This window comes from Colossoma macropomum, unplaced genomic scaffold (assembly GCF_904425465.1).
Source record: "Colossoma macropomum unplaced genomic scaffold, Colossoma_macropomum, whole genome shotgun sequence".
Classification (NCBI taxonomy): Eukaryota; Metazoa; Chordata; class Actinopteri; order Characiformes; family Serrasalmidae; genus Colossoma; species Colossoma macropomum.
In genome coordinates, this window is record NW_023494801.1 from 14,801,402 (window position 1) to 14,819,184 (window position 17,783).

Sequence of the window (17,783 nt, forward strand, 5' to 3'; positions counted from 1 at the left end):
TTTTTCTTTAGATTTTTTTTTTAACCATAAATATGTACATGGGTACATATTTATACAAAAACATGTAAGGCACGAGCACAGAATTAATACAAATTTTCAAAATTGAAATACAAATAATTTATATAGCGAGTATTTATAAGACTATAGTTTGTAAGAAAACACATAGCAGTATTTAAAAAAAAACGAGTCATTCATCTTCGATAGGAAACGTTCGTTGTAGATCGCTGCGGTTTCCGATAGCCTACAAATCCCATCATGCTCCTCTCTTCTAACGCCGCGCGCCGTCCAATCGGAAAAAACTGATGACTTTGACGACAGGCTGGTGTTGAAGAGCGCAGCTCAGGTGCCGAGGGGCTGAACGGAGCTGAGCGGAGACTCAGAGCTCACGAACCGCCGCCAATGCGCCCGTCTTTCTTCTCGTATTGAATCCGGTCCGTGTGTCGTGAGCTCACCTGCGCTCGGGGTTCACCCCGCCAAAGCGTTTCCAACATGCCGGTCCGTACCGAGTGCTGCCCCTGCTCGCCTGCGGCCTGCGGAGCCTCGGCCTCTCTGGTGCCGCCGCCGCCGATCAACACACAGCAGCCCGGCGTGGCCACCTCCCTTCTGTACAGCGGCTCTCAGTTTCGGGGCCACCAGAAGAGCAAAGGCAACTCATACGACGTCGAAGTAGTGCTGCAGGTAAAACTTGTTCGTTTCTCTCGCAGGTGGGCCTTCTTCGAGTTGGCTAGCTGGTTTGTTTTCGTAGCTTACGCTAGCTTTTCGTGAAACGCACGCAACTTGTTTGCTAACGGGTATTTGACATTTCATTTAGCCAGCTGGCTAGTATTACACAAGAATGACTGCCAGATTTGTCATTCAAAAAGCTGGATAGTTAGCGTGAGTTAGTCATTACAACATTTATTAGCTTGCAAGCTAACTAATACGTTTTGTGGACAGTGGCCTGTATGTTTAGTGTAGTTTTTGTCGCATGTTGCTAATTGAGTGGCCCGGGACTTGGCCACATAGCTACGTGATAGCCGCAGTTTCCAGACAGTCTGGACAGGTTCCTAATTTGAAAGCAGTCCAGACTCGAGGTTAGCACGTTATGTCCTGAGGTGTGCTGAAGTATGGCTGCGTACACAGGTGACCGTATTCCATTAGACGTGTTATCGCTCTGTCCCACATTTGCTGCTTATAACCCAAGTGTGGAGCTCTGCCAAACACGTATCAGCGCTAATCGACGAATCTCTTTTTTTCCTCTCTTTTACTTGTAGCATGTGACCATGGAGGACTCGTACTTGTGCGGATACCTCAAGATCAAAGGTCTAACCGAGGTGAGATGCTGTCCGCTTTCTAATGGCATGAGAGGTTTTAAAAGCTAGCCTAATATCTCACGGATTACATAAAGTGTCTGGCTTTGACAGGAGTGCACCTGATGCCTCTAATTGTGTCGCTTAGGTCAGAGGTTTTCAGTGCTGGATTTCACTTTGCTCTGTCTCCAGCACTCCTGATTCAACAGATCAGCTAATGGGCGATACCTTCATATGGTTAGAATGGGTGTGTTGGAGCAGGGAATACGTTAAAATAGGAAATGTAGGGCTTAAGTACAGGAGTTAAGGTGAGCAACGTTGGTCTAAGTAATCAGCAACCAGGAACGTTATCCCTCCTAGTTTTGTAAACACGACGGTCCACTTTGTTTTAGTCCTTTTTTGCCTGTTGTGGTCTACATTGTCTGTTTAGAAATACAGAGTGACAATGCAGAATGTGATTGCTGTGCAGTCTCTTTCACTGGCACAGGTTATTTTGTTGCTCCCATCTTCTGCCCGCCTTGTTAATAATCAACATATAATCAATAATATGTTGATAAACAGAACTGATCATATCTTTAAAGTTAATTGAGTTTTGAGCCCTGATGTGACCGTGATGGCTATTTTAGCTATGTTTCAAGAGGCTATAACCAAGGTTGTCTCATCAGCCTCTAACATTCTAGGGTTTTCTGAGAAAATATTACCTGACTGGGCCAGTTTTTAACTAAAAAGCATATCTGCAGTTTAAATCTCAGCTTGCAGGGCGTCTCTGTGTCTTTGCCATTCTAATCACACAATAAATAAATTAAAATCCACTAGACAGTGAAATATAGTCCAAGCCCAGATTTAATGTGTCCACTGCATTCCGGAGAATACATTCCATATTAGCGTTCAGATGTACTGGGTGGTACACTGTTATTGTCCCCATTACTATGTTGAATAATAGTATATTTAAGGCCACCTGAAAGAATATGCTATAGATTTAGCATAATTGAAGTTGAGGATTTGACATACTATGTAAAACTCCATTTCATATTTTGGATCACCATGCATTACTTTGTGGTCAAGCGACTACAGAAGCCTGAATATAATAGTAAATGTCTTTCAGTAAGTCCGTAAGTTCTGTGTCATGACCCTTTATAGGAATATCCCACCCTCACCACGTTCTTTGCTGGAGAGATTATCAGTCAGAAACGGCCTTTTCTAACCAGGAAATGGGATGCAGATGAGGATGTTGACCGCAAACACTGGGTAATGAAACTGAATTTTACATTTTGCTGTTTATTTGTTTGTTCTATGATCTGTTGGTGTTATACAACAGTTAGTTCCAGCCACGCAAGCTGATTGGTTGAGAAGCTATCTTTTTCTTTTTGTGTTTTTGTTTTTTTTTACAAACACTGTATCACTCTGCTGAGACACCGTTGCTAAGCCACGACTTTGACAGCTGTAGGAGACGCTCAAGTCATTTAAAAGTTTTTACTTCTTACTTTGCCCACAAACAGAAAATGGATACTGTTTAAGGTTTACATTTGACCTACAGCCAATTTGGTCAGACTCTGAAGATGAGACTACACTAAATACCGAAACTGTCATCACCACTGAGCAAGCTTTTCTGTCAGCAGCTGTGACAGAAGAACACCTAAAAAACCTGGAATTAGCCAGAAATGAACCGAATACCATTTACCAAACGAAATGGGCTGTAAGACGCTTTACAGACTGGCTGGAACAAAACAACATTAATATTGATCTAGCAAAAATTGACAAAACTGAGCTAAACTCTTTATTGCGACAGTTTTGTGGCTCAATACGATTTGGTCAGACTCTGAAGCTGTCACAGCTGTCGACTGAAAAGCTTGCCAAGTGGTAATGACAGTTTCGGAATTTAATGTAAGGAGCTGGAGAACGGACTGCTGGCTGTGCAGCGAGTGAGCGGAGTTCGTTGCTCTGATGTAGCAACAAGCTGCTTGTTAAGGAATTATAGTTTGGCAAAGGAACATTAAAACATATTAATACCACGTTCATGGTCCAATTTATTTCTTTCTTACTTTATTTATTTAACTGTTGTATAAAAGCAAGAGAACACTCGAGGTTGTGTGTTATCTCAAATAACATCTCGCCTTTGGCTCGTACCTGCAACTAAATCACAGCTATGTTCTATTGCTTAATTAAACTGTAAGTAGATAGCAACTACAATATGATAAAGGAGAAATCCCCTACGGCCTACTGAAAATTTAGACCTCATCTGTTTAATCTATTTTGGGGTGTTTTGGGTTATGATTTTCAGCACTGTTCTTGTTTTTCTTGACGTTCTCTATATGAGAGAGAATTTCTCTGTTTCTGATTTTGATTGATTCAAAAACAAAAGCTTCACGTAACCATCCACATAGTTATCCTTTACATGTTTTAGGACTTGTTACACGCAAGTTTCTGCAGTTATTGTCAGGAATGTTAATCAAGTGACATTTTTACCCTGTATAAATTTTCTAAATTTTCTAATTTGTGTCTAAACATTCATATTGATTTTCTCAGGGGAAATTTCAGGCATTTTATCAGTATGCAAAAAGCTTTAATTCTGACGACTTTGACTATGAAGAACTCAAGAACAGCGACTTTGTCTTCATGCGATGGAAGGTATAGTATATTAAGATCCTTTAACCAGTTTTATATTATTGCTTGGTGTGATATTTAGCGGGAGTGTAATGACTACACTGAATTGAGTGATAAATGAAGCCAAAAGATGAAGTACTTTTTTGTTTTTCTCAAACGCACCTTTTTTGTGTGCAGGAGCAGTTCTTGGTCCCAGACCACACAATCAAAGACATCAGTGGTGCTTCCTTTGCTGGCTTCTACTACATCTGCTTCCAGAAGTCCACAGCCACCATCGAGGGCTTCTACTACCACAGAAGCTCTGAATGGTACTTTTCCAGTAACTCATTCACATACGTATTAAGCCTGTCAGTCATTTAGAAGACATTATTAATATATGATTAGAGCTGTCAGTGTTGACTGAAGCATGGCCATTCAGAGTTTTTAAAAGACTTGACATGCATGACTTTTCAGAGTTTCTAAAACATGCTATAAGATAATAAAAATCCAAATAGATGGGTTTGTCTATCAGGTTTTATTTTTTTATTAGAACACAGACCACCAGGAGAATCTATAATATCCATGTGCTAGAAGTTGTCAGCTAATAATTGCTGATTATCCAAAGAGGTCAAGTTTAATGCAGTTGAGTTTAACTGTCATGTGGTGCGACAGTGGTATAGTTAGATTGGCAGGAATAGATCACTGGTGTGCTCTCATGAGCTGAGCTTGAACCCCACTCTTTTGCATGTAGAATGAGTTAACCATTTTGCTATAAAGCCTCTACTATAAATGTTTCAAACATGTTGACTATTCTCAGTCCCAGAGTTGTGTGTAAGATGCAGCAGTAATGGCTACGGTCATAACAAACCTGCATCATCATCCATGAAAAAGGATTGCTTCAAGGAGTTAAAAATATATTTGTAGGCCTATGTAGAAAAAAATATATATATTTATTCATTTTTTTAAACCTAGATAGAAACAGCTGTTCAGTGAATGCTGACTGCTGAATGCTTTCTACCAGCTTAAAGTATTCTGACTGTACTATTCGAACGGTGTTAGTTTCACATGAGAAGGTGGGGTAATGTAATAGTTACCTGCATTTCTTATTGATTTTAAACCCATCTGAATCCACCATAACGGTCATTTTACAGATTACACGCTCCTTTTTCAGGAAAGATTCCTGTGCTATTTACGTGCTATAAAACAAAGGATAGAAATAACTCCAAATCACATTAATCCTGTGGGAATTGCTGTTTCCATAAACAAATTTAGTGGAGAGAGTTTTCCTGTTTTTAAGCATGGACGTATATAAAAAAGCGTGTATTGTTTTTCCTGTGGCTCATATACGATGTGTACTGCCTTTCAAATATATGATTCTAAACATTATATTGTAAAATGATAGTTTGTATGCAGTGATGTTGGCTGTAAATTCCACTTAAGACAGCAAAGTAAATTGTTAGGGTAAATGAAATAACTTGTCTTGCCCTGTTTTCTACATCACACACAACCTGTGGTAAAATTGCACATCTATATTTGGTGCACAGCCACTCAGACACATTTGTAGTTATAATTTATTGCTTCTCATATCGTCGTCGCAATATCCAACAATTTTATAGAACATTGCATTTTATGTCTGTATCATGGAGCCCTAGTATTTTTATTACTTTTCTACAGCATTTTGTTTTTTGCCATGAAGGCAACGTGTAAATGGAGTAGTCACTCCCATCTCTGTAATACTGAGAAAATTTGTTTCCCATGCAAATCAGTCATAAACATTAAGATGTCCTGTGGTAAAATTGCATACACCACCTCCCCTTAGAAGTCTAATCTTGTTCAAACGGTCATTTGCAGTTGTAGATAGTACTGTTTCCTTATTTTTATTATTTTTATTTAAAATAGATAACAAAAATGTCTTCTTTTTTCTGTTAAAGGTGTAAAATTTAAAGATGTCCATGCTACACATATTTCAGTGGTTTATATGTCCACTAAAATAAGCTCTTTCCAGTTCAGATCCTTTGTTTCTTTTTGAGCTCTGTTTACTCCACTGTTGTAGAGGTGCCATAAATGAACATTATGCCCAACATGCAGCAGTGAGTGTTTTCAGAATAGTAACAAAGCAATCTTAAAGCATACAGTGTTGAACTGTTGTAAAGAGCGAGCTTTAAACATGTACCATCTGGAGTTCCAGTTTCCATTGTGTTTAAATTATCTGCCTTTAGTCCAAACACTGGCGTGTAAAATGTGTGTGTGCAGCTAAAGACTGTTTTCTGCCTTTTGTTGCAAGCGACGTGCCACCAAACCCATGTACTGATACACTCCAGCAGTGTTTCTAACCTAAATGAACATAAACGTTGTGCAGTCTGAAAGCACATATCCATGTTTTTTCAGCCAGTAAATGTAAATAAATAGTTATTTAATACCTACCATATTAGAGGGTGTGCAGTGTTATGCGGTGGAAATAGTAGTACTTTTATGCTAACATCTTAAAAAGGAATTAAAAAGCATTGAACTTGATTTTAAGTTGTGCAGCAACGCTGTTTCTGTTTACCTGGCAAAAAGTCTGTAATTGCTGCACAGCCAGTCAGAGACACTATTTTATTCATAATTCATGGCTTCTCATATCAAGATTGCAGTATCCAGCTTTATAGAACATTACATTTTATGTCTGTATCTTCCAGCCCTAGTATGTTTATTACATGAAACAGTCAAGACTGATTACAAATGGCTTCATGTTCTTGTGTTGTTTTTCTAGGTACCAGTCCCTAAATCTTACCCATGTTCCTGAACACAGTGCACCCATCTATGAGTTCCGGTGACACTAGAGCCCTCTCTTGGCTGAAAGAGGGTGAAACTACGGCAGACGGGGGAAAAGTATTGGTGTCGAGGGAATGACAAACTGTCTAATCATGCCAAGGACTCAGCCATTTTCTCTCTTTACTAAGAGGATGACAAAGATGGACACATGGATGAATGGATGGATGAATGGATGGAGAACTCATGAAATGAGCAAGTCTTCACAAGCAACAAGTGGATCAGTGTGTTGGATTTGGGGATTTGCAACAGTGTTTTTTTTGTTTTTGTTTTTTTCCTCCTTCATTACTTTCATTTTGTTTCCAAGTTTTTAAAGCTTCTGTCCTCCTGCCATCTTAGACATCATTTTTACTTTTTAGCCTGTGTTTTGGGATTAAAGTTACTCTTATTTTTCTTCTTGATGGAGAAGCTAATCATTGAAGCGTTTTATTTTGATTTCTTGGCCGTGTCATTGGAAAATTGGGGTGGACAAATTCAGGTCAGCTCATGCAGGTAACTGAAAATTTCTTTTAATTTATTGTGTTACTATTTTTTTTAATAAGTCTATATAAAAAGCAGCAGGGCCTCTTTGAGGGAGAGAGACTATAATGGAGTTCAAGGTTAAAGGCAGTATGAGCTGCAGCGCAGCACTGTATGTGTGGGGTCTATGGAGACAACCCTTAAGTGACATGGCCAATAGAGTCAATGTTCCCAGTTTAAGAATTGATAGTTACATTAGATCATCCAGCATCCCCTCCTAGTTTTAAAAATCACTGCTTGTATTTAAAGTTCCAAACAAAGTAGCTGGGTCCCTTTTGTTTGTTAGTGTGATTGCATACATATAATATATATTTTGTAATGAAATTGAATCAGATGTCTTGGAAAGAGGTATTTTATATCCCACAGTGGTAAAGTTGTAGGCTGCTTTGGGTTTTTAGTTTTTTTTTTTTTTTTCTCCTTTTTGGTAGGGGGTGTTCAGCTTTTGAGAAAAGCAAAATTGACAATACTTGTAATGCTCCGTTTTGCTATGCAATGTTAAAGAAAATCTCAGCTTGTAAGCATTCAGTGCATCTTAGGCCATCACACATTGTTTGAAAATGTTCTCAACAGTAGTAATTTTCACTTAACTAATCACAACCAGAAGAGTATTGGTTGGTATGCACTTTGGCATTCATTGGCATATCAGTTTTGGATTGGATGGGCTGGACCGTGTTTATATTTTTAACAGGTCTTGGAAACATCCTGGATTGTCTTTTTCTTCGCCCCTTTTCTACGTTTGGAGTTAAAGCTGAAAAGGATTGGCAGGCGAACAAAACAAAGCAAAATGTCCTCTTGAATGTCCATCATGAGTGGCCATACTGGATTCTGATCGGATGGCAGTGAGATACCTGCAGCAGTTCGTTCCTATAGCACAGAGGGAATTTGCCGGGAAAGACAAATGTAATATAACTTGCTGTCTATGAGCTGAACTGTTCACTTCTTTGAACCCAAGTAACGCACAAAAAAAGAAAAGGAAAAAAAGACTAAAAGATTTAAGAAAATCCGTCTGACTCACTTTCCTAAAGAAGCTCTTTTGAGGTGATGAACAAACATTTGTGAAGTGATTGGAACTGATGTACCTGTTGCAGAGGGGAAAAAAACACCCACACAGATCAATCCTCCTAAGCTTTAGTCAAACCATTTGCCTTAAACGTCAAATGTTTGTATATAATACATTTTTATAAGTGTTGGAGTGGTTCCGTATGGACAGGACGACTGTTTCGGATGGGGAAATGTATGCAAGTTTGCGGGTATTAAAGATGATGTCTGGTAGAGGGAGTGGGACATGCAAAGCCTCAGTAGCCAAAACTTCTTCCAGGCTTTTAGCAGCACATCAGTGGATGCGTAATATGTCCCATAGCTCAAAAGCTGTTCCACTTGTAATTGGCCCTCTTGGTTTGGGGTTGCATTGCGTTGTGTAATAAGGTGGTGTGGCAAGTGCTGTGGGGGTCAAGTCTGTTCAGCTTGCGCATTGTAAAACGCTGCAGCACAGTAATACATAGCGAAATCTTATACCTGCAGTTGGGGATTACTCACTAGTCTCTAAGGTTTGCTAGACAAGAATGAAGATTAGTCTTGGGCTCAATTGCAAAGTGTTTAGTTCTAGCTCTGATCTAACACACCTACTCAAAAGAGGACAGGGAACATACATTAGAGGTAGGTGTGCTAAGATTAGGTTGGAGCTATACTTTTATAAAAGGGTAGGTCTCCTGGAGAAGTAGCCCTGGTCTGAGACCAAAGCTGGGCCTAAATGCCTAATTCCTTCTTAAACCAGACACTCAAGTTTTGAAGTTTTTAGACTGTTTTAAGATGTCTAAAGGTAATCTGGAGGCAAAATTAACTTCACATCTCAGCTAGGGCTGGGCATTATTGAACGTTTTTCGATACCTGTATCAGTACCTTGATTTCAGTACAAATTCCTAAACTACCGTTGATACCCTCTTTTACATGACTCACTGAAAGGGTAGTGGCTTTAAACAGGAAATTTTGTTTAAATTTACTGACTGCTGTTCACAGCATGCTAAACAAAAACTGCTGTTGTTAAAAACATGCAGAATGCAACAGGCCACCAGTGAGCAGTCTAGATTTTGGAACAAGCATGCTTATTGGCTCTTGGATGCTGATAAGACCAGCTTCTTGTGTACTGAAATTTGGTACTGTTTTTCAATACTCGGTAGTACTGAAGTGATTTGTTCAGTACCATGGAAGTAATGAATTTCTATACCCAGCCCTAATCCCAGCCCACTCATATATCAGACACCAGCGAGTATAAGTGGTGATCTAGGATCTCCTTGCTCCCTTCCCTTGTAATTACATTCACTCAGATAGAAGAAGCAAGATCAATGCACTGAGGTGACCCTCTTTTAGTTTTGGAGTAATTTGAGACGATGTGACGAAGTGTTTTTTTTTTACTGAAAGCACTGCACATGTAGAGAGGCTTTCTACGAAGGTTTTAATTCAGATCGGTTTGTGAAATGGTATCTGAAAGGTGTATGCACCGTGTAATATTGACCCACGAGTGGTGTACATAAAGTTGTTTTGTGATGATGACTGGATTCCTTAAAATATATGATGTTCTAATTGAGACAAATTTATAAAGATGAGATATTAAAGACTATATAAGGACTCGTCCTTGAAGATACAAGTAATGTAAGCTTACGATAGTCTTCTGTGGTTTTCGTTCCTGACCCAGGGCGTCTGCATGGAGAAAGGTTTACGTCACGAGGTTTTGTTGTCATGGACAAAGATACAAGTCTAACTGAAGTTAAGTGGATCAGCTTTGTTTCATTTACATTGCAATAAAAAAAACCTTTTCTTCAAAATGTACTGTCTTTTCTTGGCTTATGGTAGTTTCTTCAATAACAAAGTCTGTAGGTGTTAAACATGCAAAACGTCACTTCTGCTGGTATAGTGTAAAACATCTATCACAATGTGAAGAGGAAAACCCAAGTTCAGCTACTGCAGGAATTCCTCTTTAATATATGCCAATGCTGCACAGCTTCATTAACTGCCACTTATATTCACTGTGTACTGGGAACCTGTAGTAGATGTTTAGAAGTTATTAGTGCTCAGCTGCCTAATTATTTAGTTGAAGCTATAATAATGTAGGAAGGACCTCAGTCAGATAATCAGGCCTTCTCGTTATCTGCAGTCATTTGTCATAACCACTAGATGGCAGTACTGCATTGGTTCATTCAGCCCTCACTGTTTTCAGTCTAATTCAATTTGGAAAATAATATGGGGTAGTACTGATGTATAAAGGTAAAATTAGAGCTCCACTGGTCCTTGTGCCAAGCCTTGACCCAACTAAAACCCCAAATGGTGAAATCTCCTTCTTCTCTGGACTTAAAAACAACAACAGACTACACCTCATACATTTCTAGTGACTAATAAAGGAAGTTTCACAGATACTACCAAACAAACTAGTATTTAACTGAGTAAAAAAGATCTTAACCCACACTGCTCGTTTTGTAATTTACTGAAACCTTATTTCATTGATTTTGACACTGTGGGTTTTTGAAAATTTTTAAGAAAGGCCTGGCCAGATTTATAATTAATCATCCTGAATCTGATTTTTCTTTATATCTGGAAAATGTTTTGTTTTGTTTGAATAAGGTATATAAAGACAAAGTAAAACTGCCAGTCATTTTGAGTCTTTATGTAACTGTACCCCTACACTCTTAGCAAAGGGGTTCTTTGGCTTGCAACAATGGTAGAACCCATTTGGTGCTATATAGAACACTTTTCAAAAAGGTTCTAAATAGAGTCATCTACAGCACATTCCCCATCAATCTGAAGAACGCTTTCACAATGCAAAGAATCCTCAAATCATTCAAAGGGTTCTATGAGTGTTCATGGTTCCATATAGAGCCATTTTCTTGACTAAAGAACTCTTGAAGAACCATCTTTTTAAAGAGTGTATATGTAGTTTAGTTTATGTTCATTAAGTCTGTTCTTGAAATTGATACGTCTTGCTGAAGTATTTATTCAATCAATTAATCAACCAATCAATCAATGGATCTCACAGCCTCACTAAACACAGGCTACTAACAGAGCTGACTAGCATGTGGATCCAGCAAGCAGAGCGGAAAGGAGCTTCCATTGAGCTGTTTGGTCGCAGCTACTGTGTACTTACAGTTTAAAATCATCCCAAAACGTTTGTTCTCTATGGATGAATTGATTATTAATTGAAAGCTGTAACGGTGTTCATTAAACACAGGAAAAATTCACTCCAGATAATAACAAAAATTACCCTCTGTCCTGACCACTAGATGGCAGTGTCAATACTTTGCGTTCCTCAGCCGGATCTCTGATTCGGTACTGAAGCGCTCTTTACTGTGTTACATTGTCAGATATCGAAGCTGACTGACTGTTCATCAATAACCATAAACGACACCGATTATAGAAAAAGCTGCTTATCGATAAGGTGGTTCAGGATTTAGGTAGGCAGTGTTTTACCATACAAAAGGCCTCACTGCATTCTTGGATGCCAATGAGTCAGAATTTAGCCTATTCTGTGAAACTACGTGCGAAACCTTTGCTCAATAAAGTCGTGACGGACTCATCACTGCTTTAAGTCATAAAACTCCAGCAAGCAAAGTTTCAAAGCTGACGACGTGGATTTACTGTCAGTGAGTGAGAGATACTGGAATCATGAGGACCATATAACATTGTTTTTGTTCATAAACCTCCTGCTCGACTGTAATTGAGTAATTAGGTATTTACGTGTACGTCATGTTTTACGTCAGTTCGTGAAAGTGCTTAAAAAATTAGCATTTTCATCTGTAGGCTAATTAAATACAGTAGTGTGCAAACGTTTTAGGCATCTGAAAACATCTGTATCTGTACATGAAGCATTTTTTTCAGCAAGAAAAATGTGAATAAATGCAAATAAACAGTTAAACAATGCACTGTGACTTGATGTGTTAGCCTAACATTTTCCAGATCTCTCCTTGAGGAAGCCCTGTGTTACAGTAGCAGTATTTACAGTGTTTACATCCAATACCCAGTTCAGCTAATCAGTCCTTTATAAATCAGGAGCTACTCATGGAACTTCACAAATCTATGAAATGGCTGGAGTTCACTGAGGGGTCAGGAACCAGTCCTGTTTTTTTCTTATTCTTTTAAGAAATATATCAATAATCTTTTAAAACTCCCGTTACGTTTTACTAAATTTATGTTTATTTGTTTTTATTTCATTGTCATATAGTGTTTTACTGGCCAAAACACAAATGCTGCCCAGATAAATAATGCTCTTGGCTAGCATAAATGTTATGGAATAGCATAAAAACATAAAAATGCATAGTTATTGCTTATGCTGGTGGTCTAAGCTGGTGACCCCAGCATGGTCACACTGGTAGACCAGCATACCAGCATCAAAACACAACATATCACTGCTGTCAGAACAAAACCTCGTATCTTCCTCTTTTTTATTTTCATTTTTTGGCATAATTTGAAAATGTCCGTTGCCCTTTACACTGTGCGTCGATTTCATGATGAATGGACAAAAGAAACAGCCCAAAATGACTTGGAAAAAATTCTGGTTCTGGTTGTTTTTGTTCTTCTCCGGTAAAATTACCATTTTGGAGATACAAGGTTTTGTTCTGACAGCAGTGATTTGCTGGTTTTGCTGCTGACCAGCACACCAGCATCCAAAACACAATATATGCTGGTTTTGCTGCTGACCGACAATGCTGGTCTGTGCTGGTTTTTCTAGAAGGGCATGTGATTATTTTATATCTCTTTTCTCAAAACTGAGCAGAGCAAATTCTAATGGCAGGTTCCATGGAAGGCTAATCAGATAACACCATTTAATTTAAGACAAGTGAAACGTGAAGGAATCTGGAAGTTATGTGTGGGAAGACATTCAGGACTCTGTTGCGAAAACGAGTGCACTCCAGCATGGAAAGAGGCTGATAATGACAGGATTAAAAAATTCACAGTTGGATATCACTGAACAGAAAGCGACTTTCCTGGTCTGTGAACTAGAACCCTACTGAAAGAAAGCTTCAGGGCGATTGGACCACATTTCTGGCCCTTCAGTACCATCAACAACCAGGATTGTAGGATTCTATGAGAAACATATCTAATAGTACAAGGTCTTTACTGATAAACAAGCATACACATGGCGGGAGTAAATATGACTATATGAATATCATCACAATACACTTTTCTGAGCATAATGAGTAGCATCATCCCACTGTGACAATTTTATTTTACTTTATTTTTTACAGATGGTTAGATTTTTTGTGCTCCTGTTACTTCTTAAAAATTTTAATTTTGCAAACATTGAAATAAAGGTAGGTTATTTGAGGGTTCTTAGTAAAGGCAATGATTATATAGATCTGTAAGGACGCAAATAACCATTTGAATGTTTAAATTATTCTTCACTATGGAATGATTACATATAACAACAAAAATAGTTACATACTATTTAGATCCTTTTTTGCTAAGTGTTTTGCTGTTTTCTCCATTCCATTCTAGTTCACAAATCTATGAAAAACTAAATATTTATTAAATATATATATATTCAGTTACAATGTACAAAAAAAGTTACATATTCAGAATACTCAGAATACATTTAGAATACATACTGATAAGACACATAGGAAAAGCTGCTGTAATTTTGACTTAATTCAACTGTTCCCAGCTGTTAGTGGTTGGTAGTGGTTTGCAAAGAAGATGTTAATTGAGGTCTTCTTTAGAGTTCATATTGTGACATATATCATGCATCGTAAAAACGCCTTTGAGAATCATGATATTTTTGTACCATCGCCCACCATTAGCTGCACTCATCCTAGTCAGCAAGACCTCTTTGGGTTACAGATTAAAATCAGTCCTTAAGTACTATATTACAAATCAGTAAATACATTAAAATCCAGTAGACAGTATTTAGCCGAGGCTTATTAATCTGTGTCCAGGACATTCTTAAGAATGCATTCTTCTGCATTGGCACTGTGACACTCTGGGCTAAGTAGTGTCAATGGGCCCCATTTACCAATATCTTCCTAAGTTTTGTTCTTGAGAAAGGTCCTAAGAAAAAGTCTACGTCAGATTCATGGCATCTTAAACCACAGAATTGTTTGCACCTTTGTGCTCTTTAGCGTGTTCTTACCAGAGAACAATAGGAAAATGTCATAATCTTCTTGGAGGTGGGATAATGCTATTGGGTTGTTTTTCAGGGGTTGGCCTAGACCCCTTAGTTCCCTTAGTGAGGGAAATTTTAATGCTTCAGCATAAAAAGAGATTTTGGACAATTGTCTGCTTCCAACTTTGTTGGAACAGTTTGGGGAAGAACCTTTTCTGTTCCAGCATGACTGAGCCCCAGTGCAAAAAGTAAGGTCCATAAAGGCATGGTTGGGTGAGTCTGGCGTGGAGGAACTTGACTGGTCCTCACAGAGCCCTGACCTCAACCCCAAGGAACACCTTTGGGATGAAGCAGACTGGAGATTGTGAGCCAGACCCTCTCGTCCAACATCAGTGTCTGACCTCACAAATGCTCTTCTGGATGAATGGGTAAATATTCCCACAGACACACTCCAAAATCTAGTAGAAAGCTTTCCAGAAGAGTGGAAGCTGTTATAGCTGCAAAGGGAGAACCAACTCCATATTAATGACTATGGATTTAGAATGGGATGTCATAAAAACTCCTGTAGGTGTCCCAAATACTATATTATAGATACAGGTGATCCAAAAAGATTAATCCGATTTCTAAATGATTTATTTCACTTGTATATCATTACAGAACAGTGCAGTAAATTGTAAATGGTTTAAGTGAGCATAAAGTTTAGTGCTCAATATGACCCCTCTTCCAACTGTGCGGACAACATCAACACCATAGTCAAATTCATCCAAAATTTATTTAGTGGTTAAGTATTGTAAAAGTTTTCTTCTAAAAATGTAAAATGTAACTTGGACTGTATACAGATACTTAATGTCTATATTCTGAAGACATATCGCTGCTGTTGGAAAAAAAACCTCCAACAAAACATAAGAGATGTTGTCAGAACAAAACATCTCCAAAATGGCTTTACAGAAAAAGGAAAAAACCTACTTTACTTTTAATGTAAGTCAATGGAACCAGACTTTTTTCAATTTTGGGCTGTTTATTTTGGTCCATTCATCATGAAATCCACACACAATGCAAATGGCAACAGGTACTTTCAAATTAGGTGAAAAACCGAAAAACCTGTGTTCTGTTACTTCCCAACCCTGTATATAAACAGTACTGAAACTTTATCAATGATTTTAGTAGTGATTGTCTCAGTAGTGAAGATTTTGAGCATATATTTATACATATACACATAATGATCAAAAACATTTCAAATGCCTTAAATTTTTAATTTTTTGTAATTTAGAAAAACGCTTGAAACTCTAATGTGGCGATTTAAACAACAAGTGGATTGCGTACGTGATGGAGGAGATGAAGACAAAGGTGTTCCTGTAGAGTTTAGGAAAAGGCTGGGTCAATGTGTGGGAGTGGACACCACAAGTATTTCCTCAACCTATTTTATGACCTAACAGGAATTCTCATTTATGCCAACAACTTCCTTAAGCCTTTTCCAGAACACCTGGGTTATGTTTAACAGCATGGCTAGATAACAGGCAGGTGTGTCTACACACTGGCAAGTCCAGGAGGTGCCAATGATTACTTTAATGTGCAATCAACATAAAAATCCTTTGTGTATGATTATTAAATTACAATCAGTGTTAATAATTGCTTTATTTTCGGATGCAGTTCCACAAACATGCTTCTTAGCACATATAAATGGTGCAGATTATTTCATTGATAAATTTCAATATACGTTACTACAGGTGAGGTAATAGCTTTAAAAAAATGCTCTCATTAAGATTTGAATGACATGCTGGACTAAAGGCAATAGTGAATGTAAAAGGAAAAGACCCTTAACTGCAGATGTTAAGAAGATGTAAAGTGTGCATCAAAAAAAGTGTCTGCTGTTAATAAATGTACAAAACCTTACACCAGTGGTCACCAACCCTGCTCCTGACACACAAAAGCATGACAGGTAACTGCTTATTTACTGACCTGAAAAAGTGTCATTGCCTTTTTGGGGCAGGGGGTGGGGGGTGTTTTGGTGGGTACCAGCAACTGAACCAACCAAACAATGGCCAGATTGTGGGTTGGAATTAGACTCTGCAGGAAGATGGGTGACCACTGCCTTAAAATATGTTTTTTCCCATCCAGTGGTTGTCACCTTGCTTGGGATCACAATACAATTAACCACATTTTAAGCTATAAAACACCTACTTATATCTCAATATATATATATATATATATATACATATACATTTTCCTAAAACAAAAGTACAAATCACCCAGATCACTGAAAAACTGCTTAAGTACTTAACTTCTCTGGTCTATAGCTTTAGCCTATGTAAGTCGCTTACTCCTCATTTATAAAACACCTACTTATATCTCTAAATACTCTTACAGTAACTTAGTTGCAATGTACTACTGTAAATGTAAGCTACAAATATAAAAACAAGTTAAAATTTAAAAGGCAACAGAAAAAGGTGTTGTGACTCAAACAGCCAATGAAGAGGTATGTTTAACAGTTAGGAACAAACTGAAGAAGCCTAGTTAATGTTTTCTTCAACTTTCGCTAACTACAATTTAGGATGCTCAGAAAATTCCACAGGACGCTTATGTACTTTTGTTTTTCAGTTTCACTGCTGTAAGTTAAGCACAACACGTAACTGCTTATTTACTGTTTGACCTAAAAAAGTGTCATTGCCTTTTTTGGGGGGGATGTTTCGGTGGGAACCAGCTAATGATTTTATGGTTATGATCTGTTATCTCCAACTCACCATCTGAATCACGTTAAGTTACCGTAACACCTGAAACAGGACTGATGGCAAAATTACAGTAACACAGGCTGACGTAAACATGGTTTTAGGAGTTAAGTTTAGGATGAAATTGCTAATTCAATATATTGGCTCAAATGATCTGTCAAATGAAAGTGGATTTAAGGCCTGTTTTGAAATGTACTTTATCTGAAGGTTGTGCTGCCAAATGAAGGCAGAATATAGGTCAAATGTAAATAGGTGAAAAAAGAATGTTATTCAGTGGCGAAAGTAATGGATTTACTGAAAATCACTTAATTTCAACAAAATTTACCAAAGAATTATAGAAAACATATATATAGGCCTGTATACACGCATGTAAAGAAGCCATGAAAAATGGGGGATTGGGAAACTGGGAAAGTACAAGGCAATAATGAGGTTTTATTATATAGTCTAATGCAAAAGGTTTTACACCCCCAGTAAAATTACATTTTGTTGATTTTCTAAGTGAAAATAGGTGAATACAACCTTCACATGGAACAAACTTTAATATGGCATTTGTTTGCAAATTTTAGGGCATAGTTACTGTTTATTTGCTGAGTTTAACATACTGGAAAACATAAAAGGCCACATTATATGTTTTTTTTTTTTTGTCCAATGTGATAAATTTACCAAATAATCAGCAATTGTGTATTAAAATGTGCAGAAGTGTGTTCTCTGTAGAGGATGTGTTCACTTTTCTTCACACAGAAAATCAATAAAACGTCAGTTGACCAG

The 17,783-nt window shown here is 37.9% G+C and overlaps 1 protein-coding gene across 1 annotated transcript; it reads left to right on the plus strand.

Annotated features, from left to right (window-relative positions):
* The first annotated feature begins 324 nt into the window (after positions 1–324).
* gid4 (GID complex subunit 4 homolog) lies at positions 325–10,019 on the plus strand. The gene is made up of 6 exons (XM_036589712.1): positions 325–678; positions 1,254–1,313; positions 2,430–2,537; positions 3,816–3,917; positions 4,071–4,201; positions 6,625–10,019. The coding sequence occupies exons 1-6, from the start codon at positions 490–492 to the stop codon at positions 6,686–6,688; spliced, it is 654 nt and encodes a 217-aa protein (XP_036445605.1). The 5' UTR covers positions 325–489; the 3' UTR covers positions 6,689–10,019.
* Positions 10,020–17,783: the final 7,764 nt, after the last annotated feature.

Coding starts and splice junctions, on each gene's coding strand:
- gid4 (XM_036589712.1), top strand. CDS start 490: ATGCCGGTCCGTACCGAGTGCTGCCCCTGCTCGCCTGCGGCCTGCGGA. Junction 2,538..3,815: donor ATGTTGACCGCAAACACTGG/GTAATGAAACTG, acceptor TGATTTTCTCAG/GGGAAATTTCAGGCATTTTA. Junction 4,202..6,624: donor TACCACAGAAGCTCTGAATG/GTACTTTTCCAG, acceptor TTGTTTTTCTAG/GTACCAGTCCCTAAATCTTA.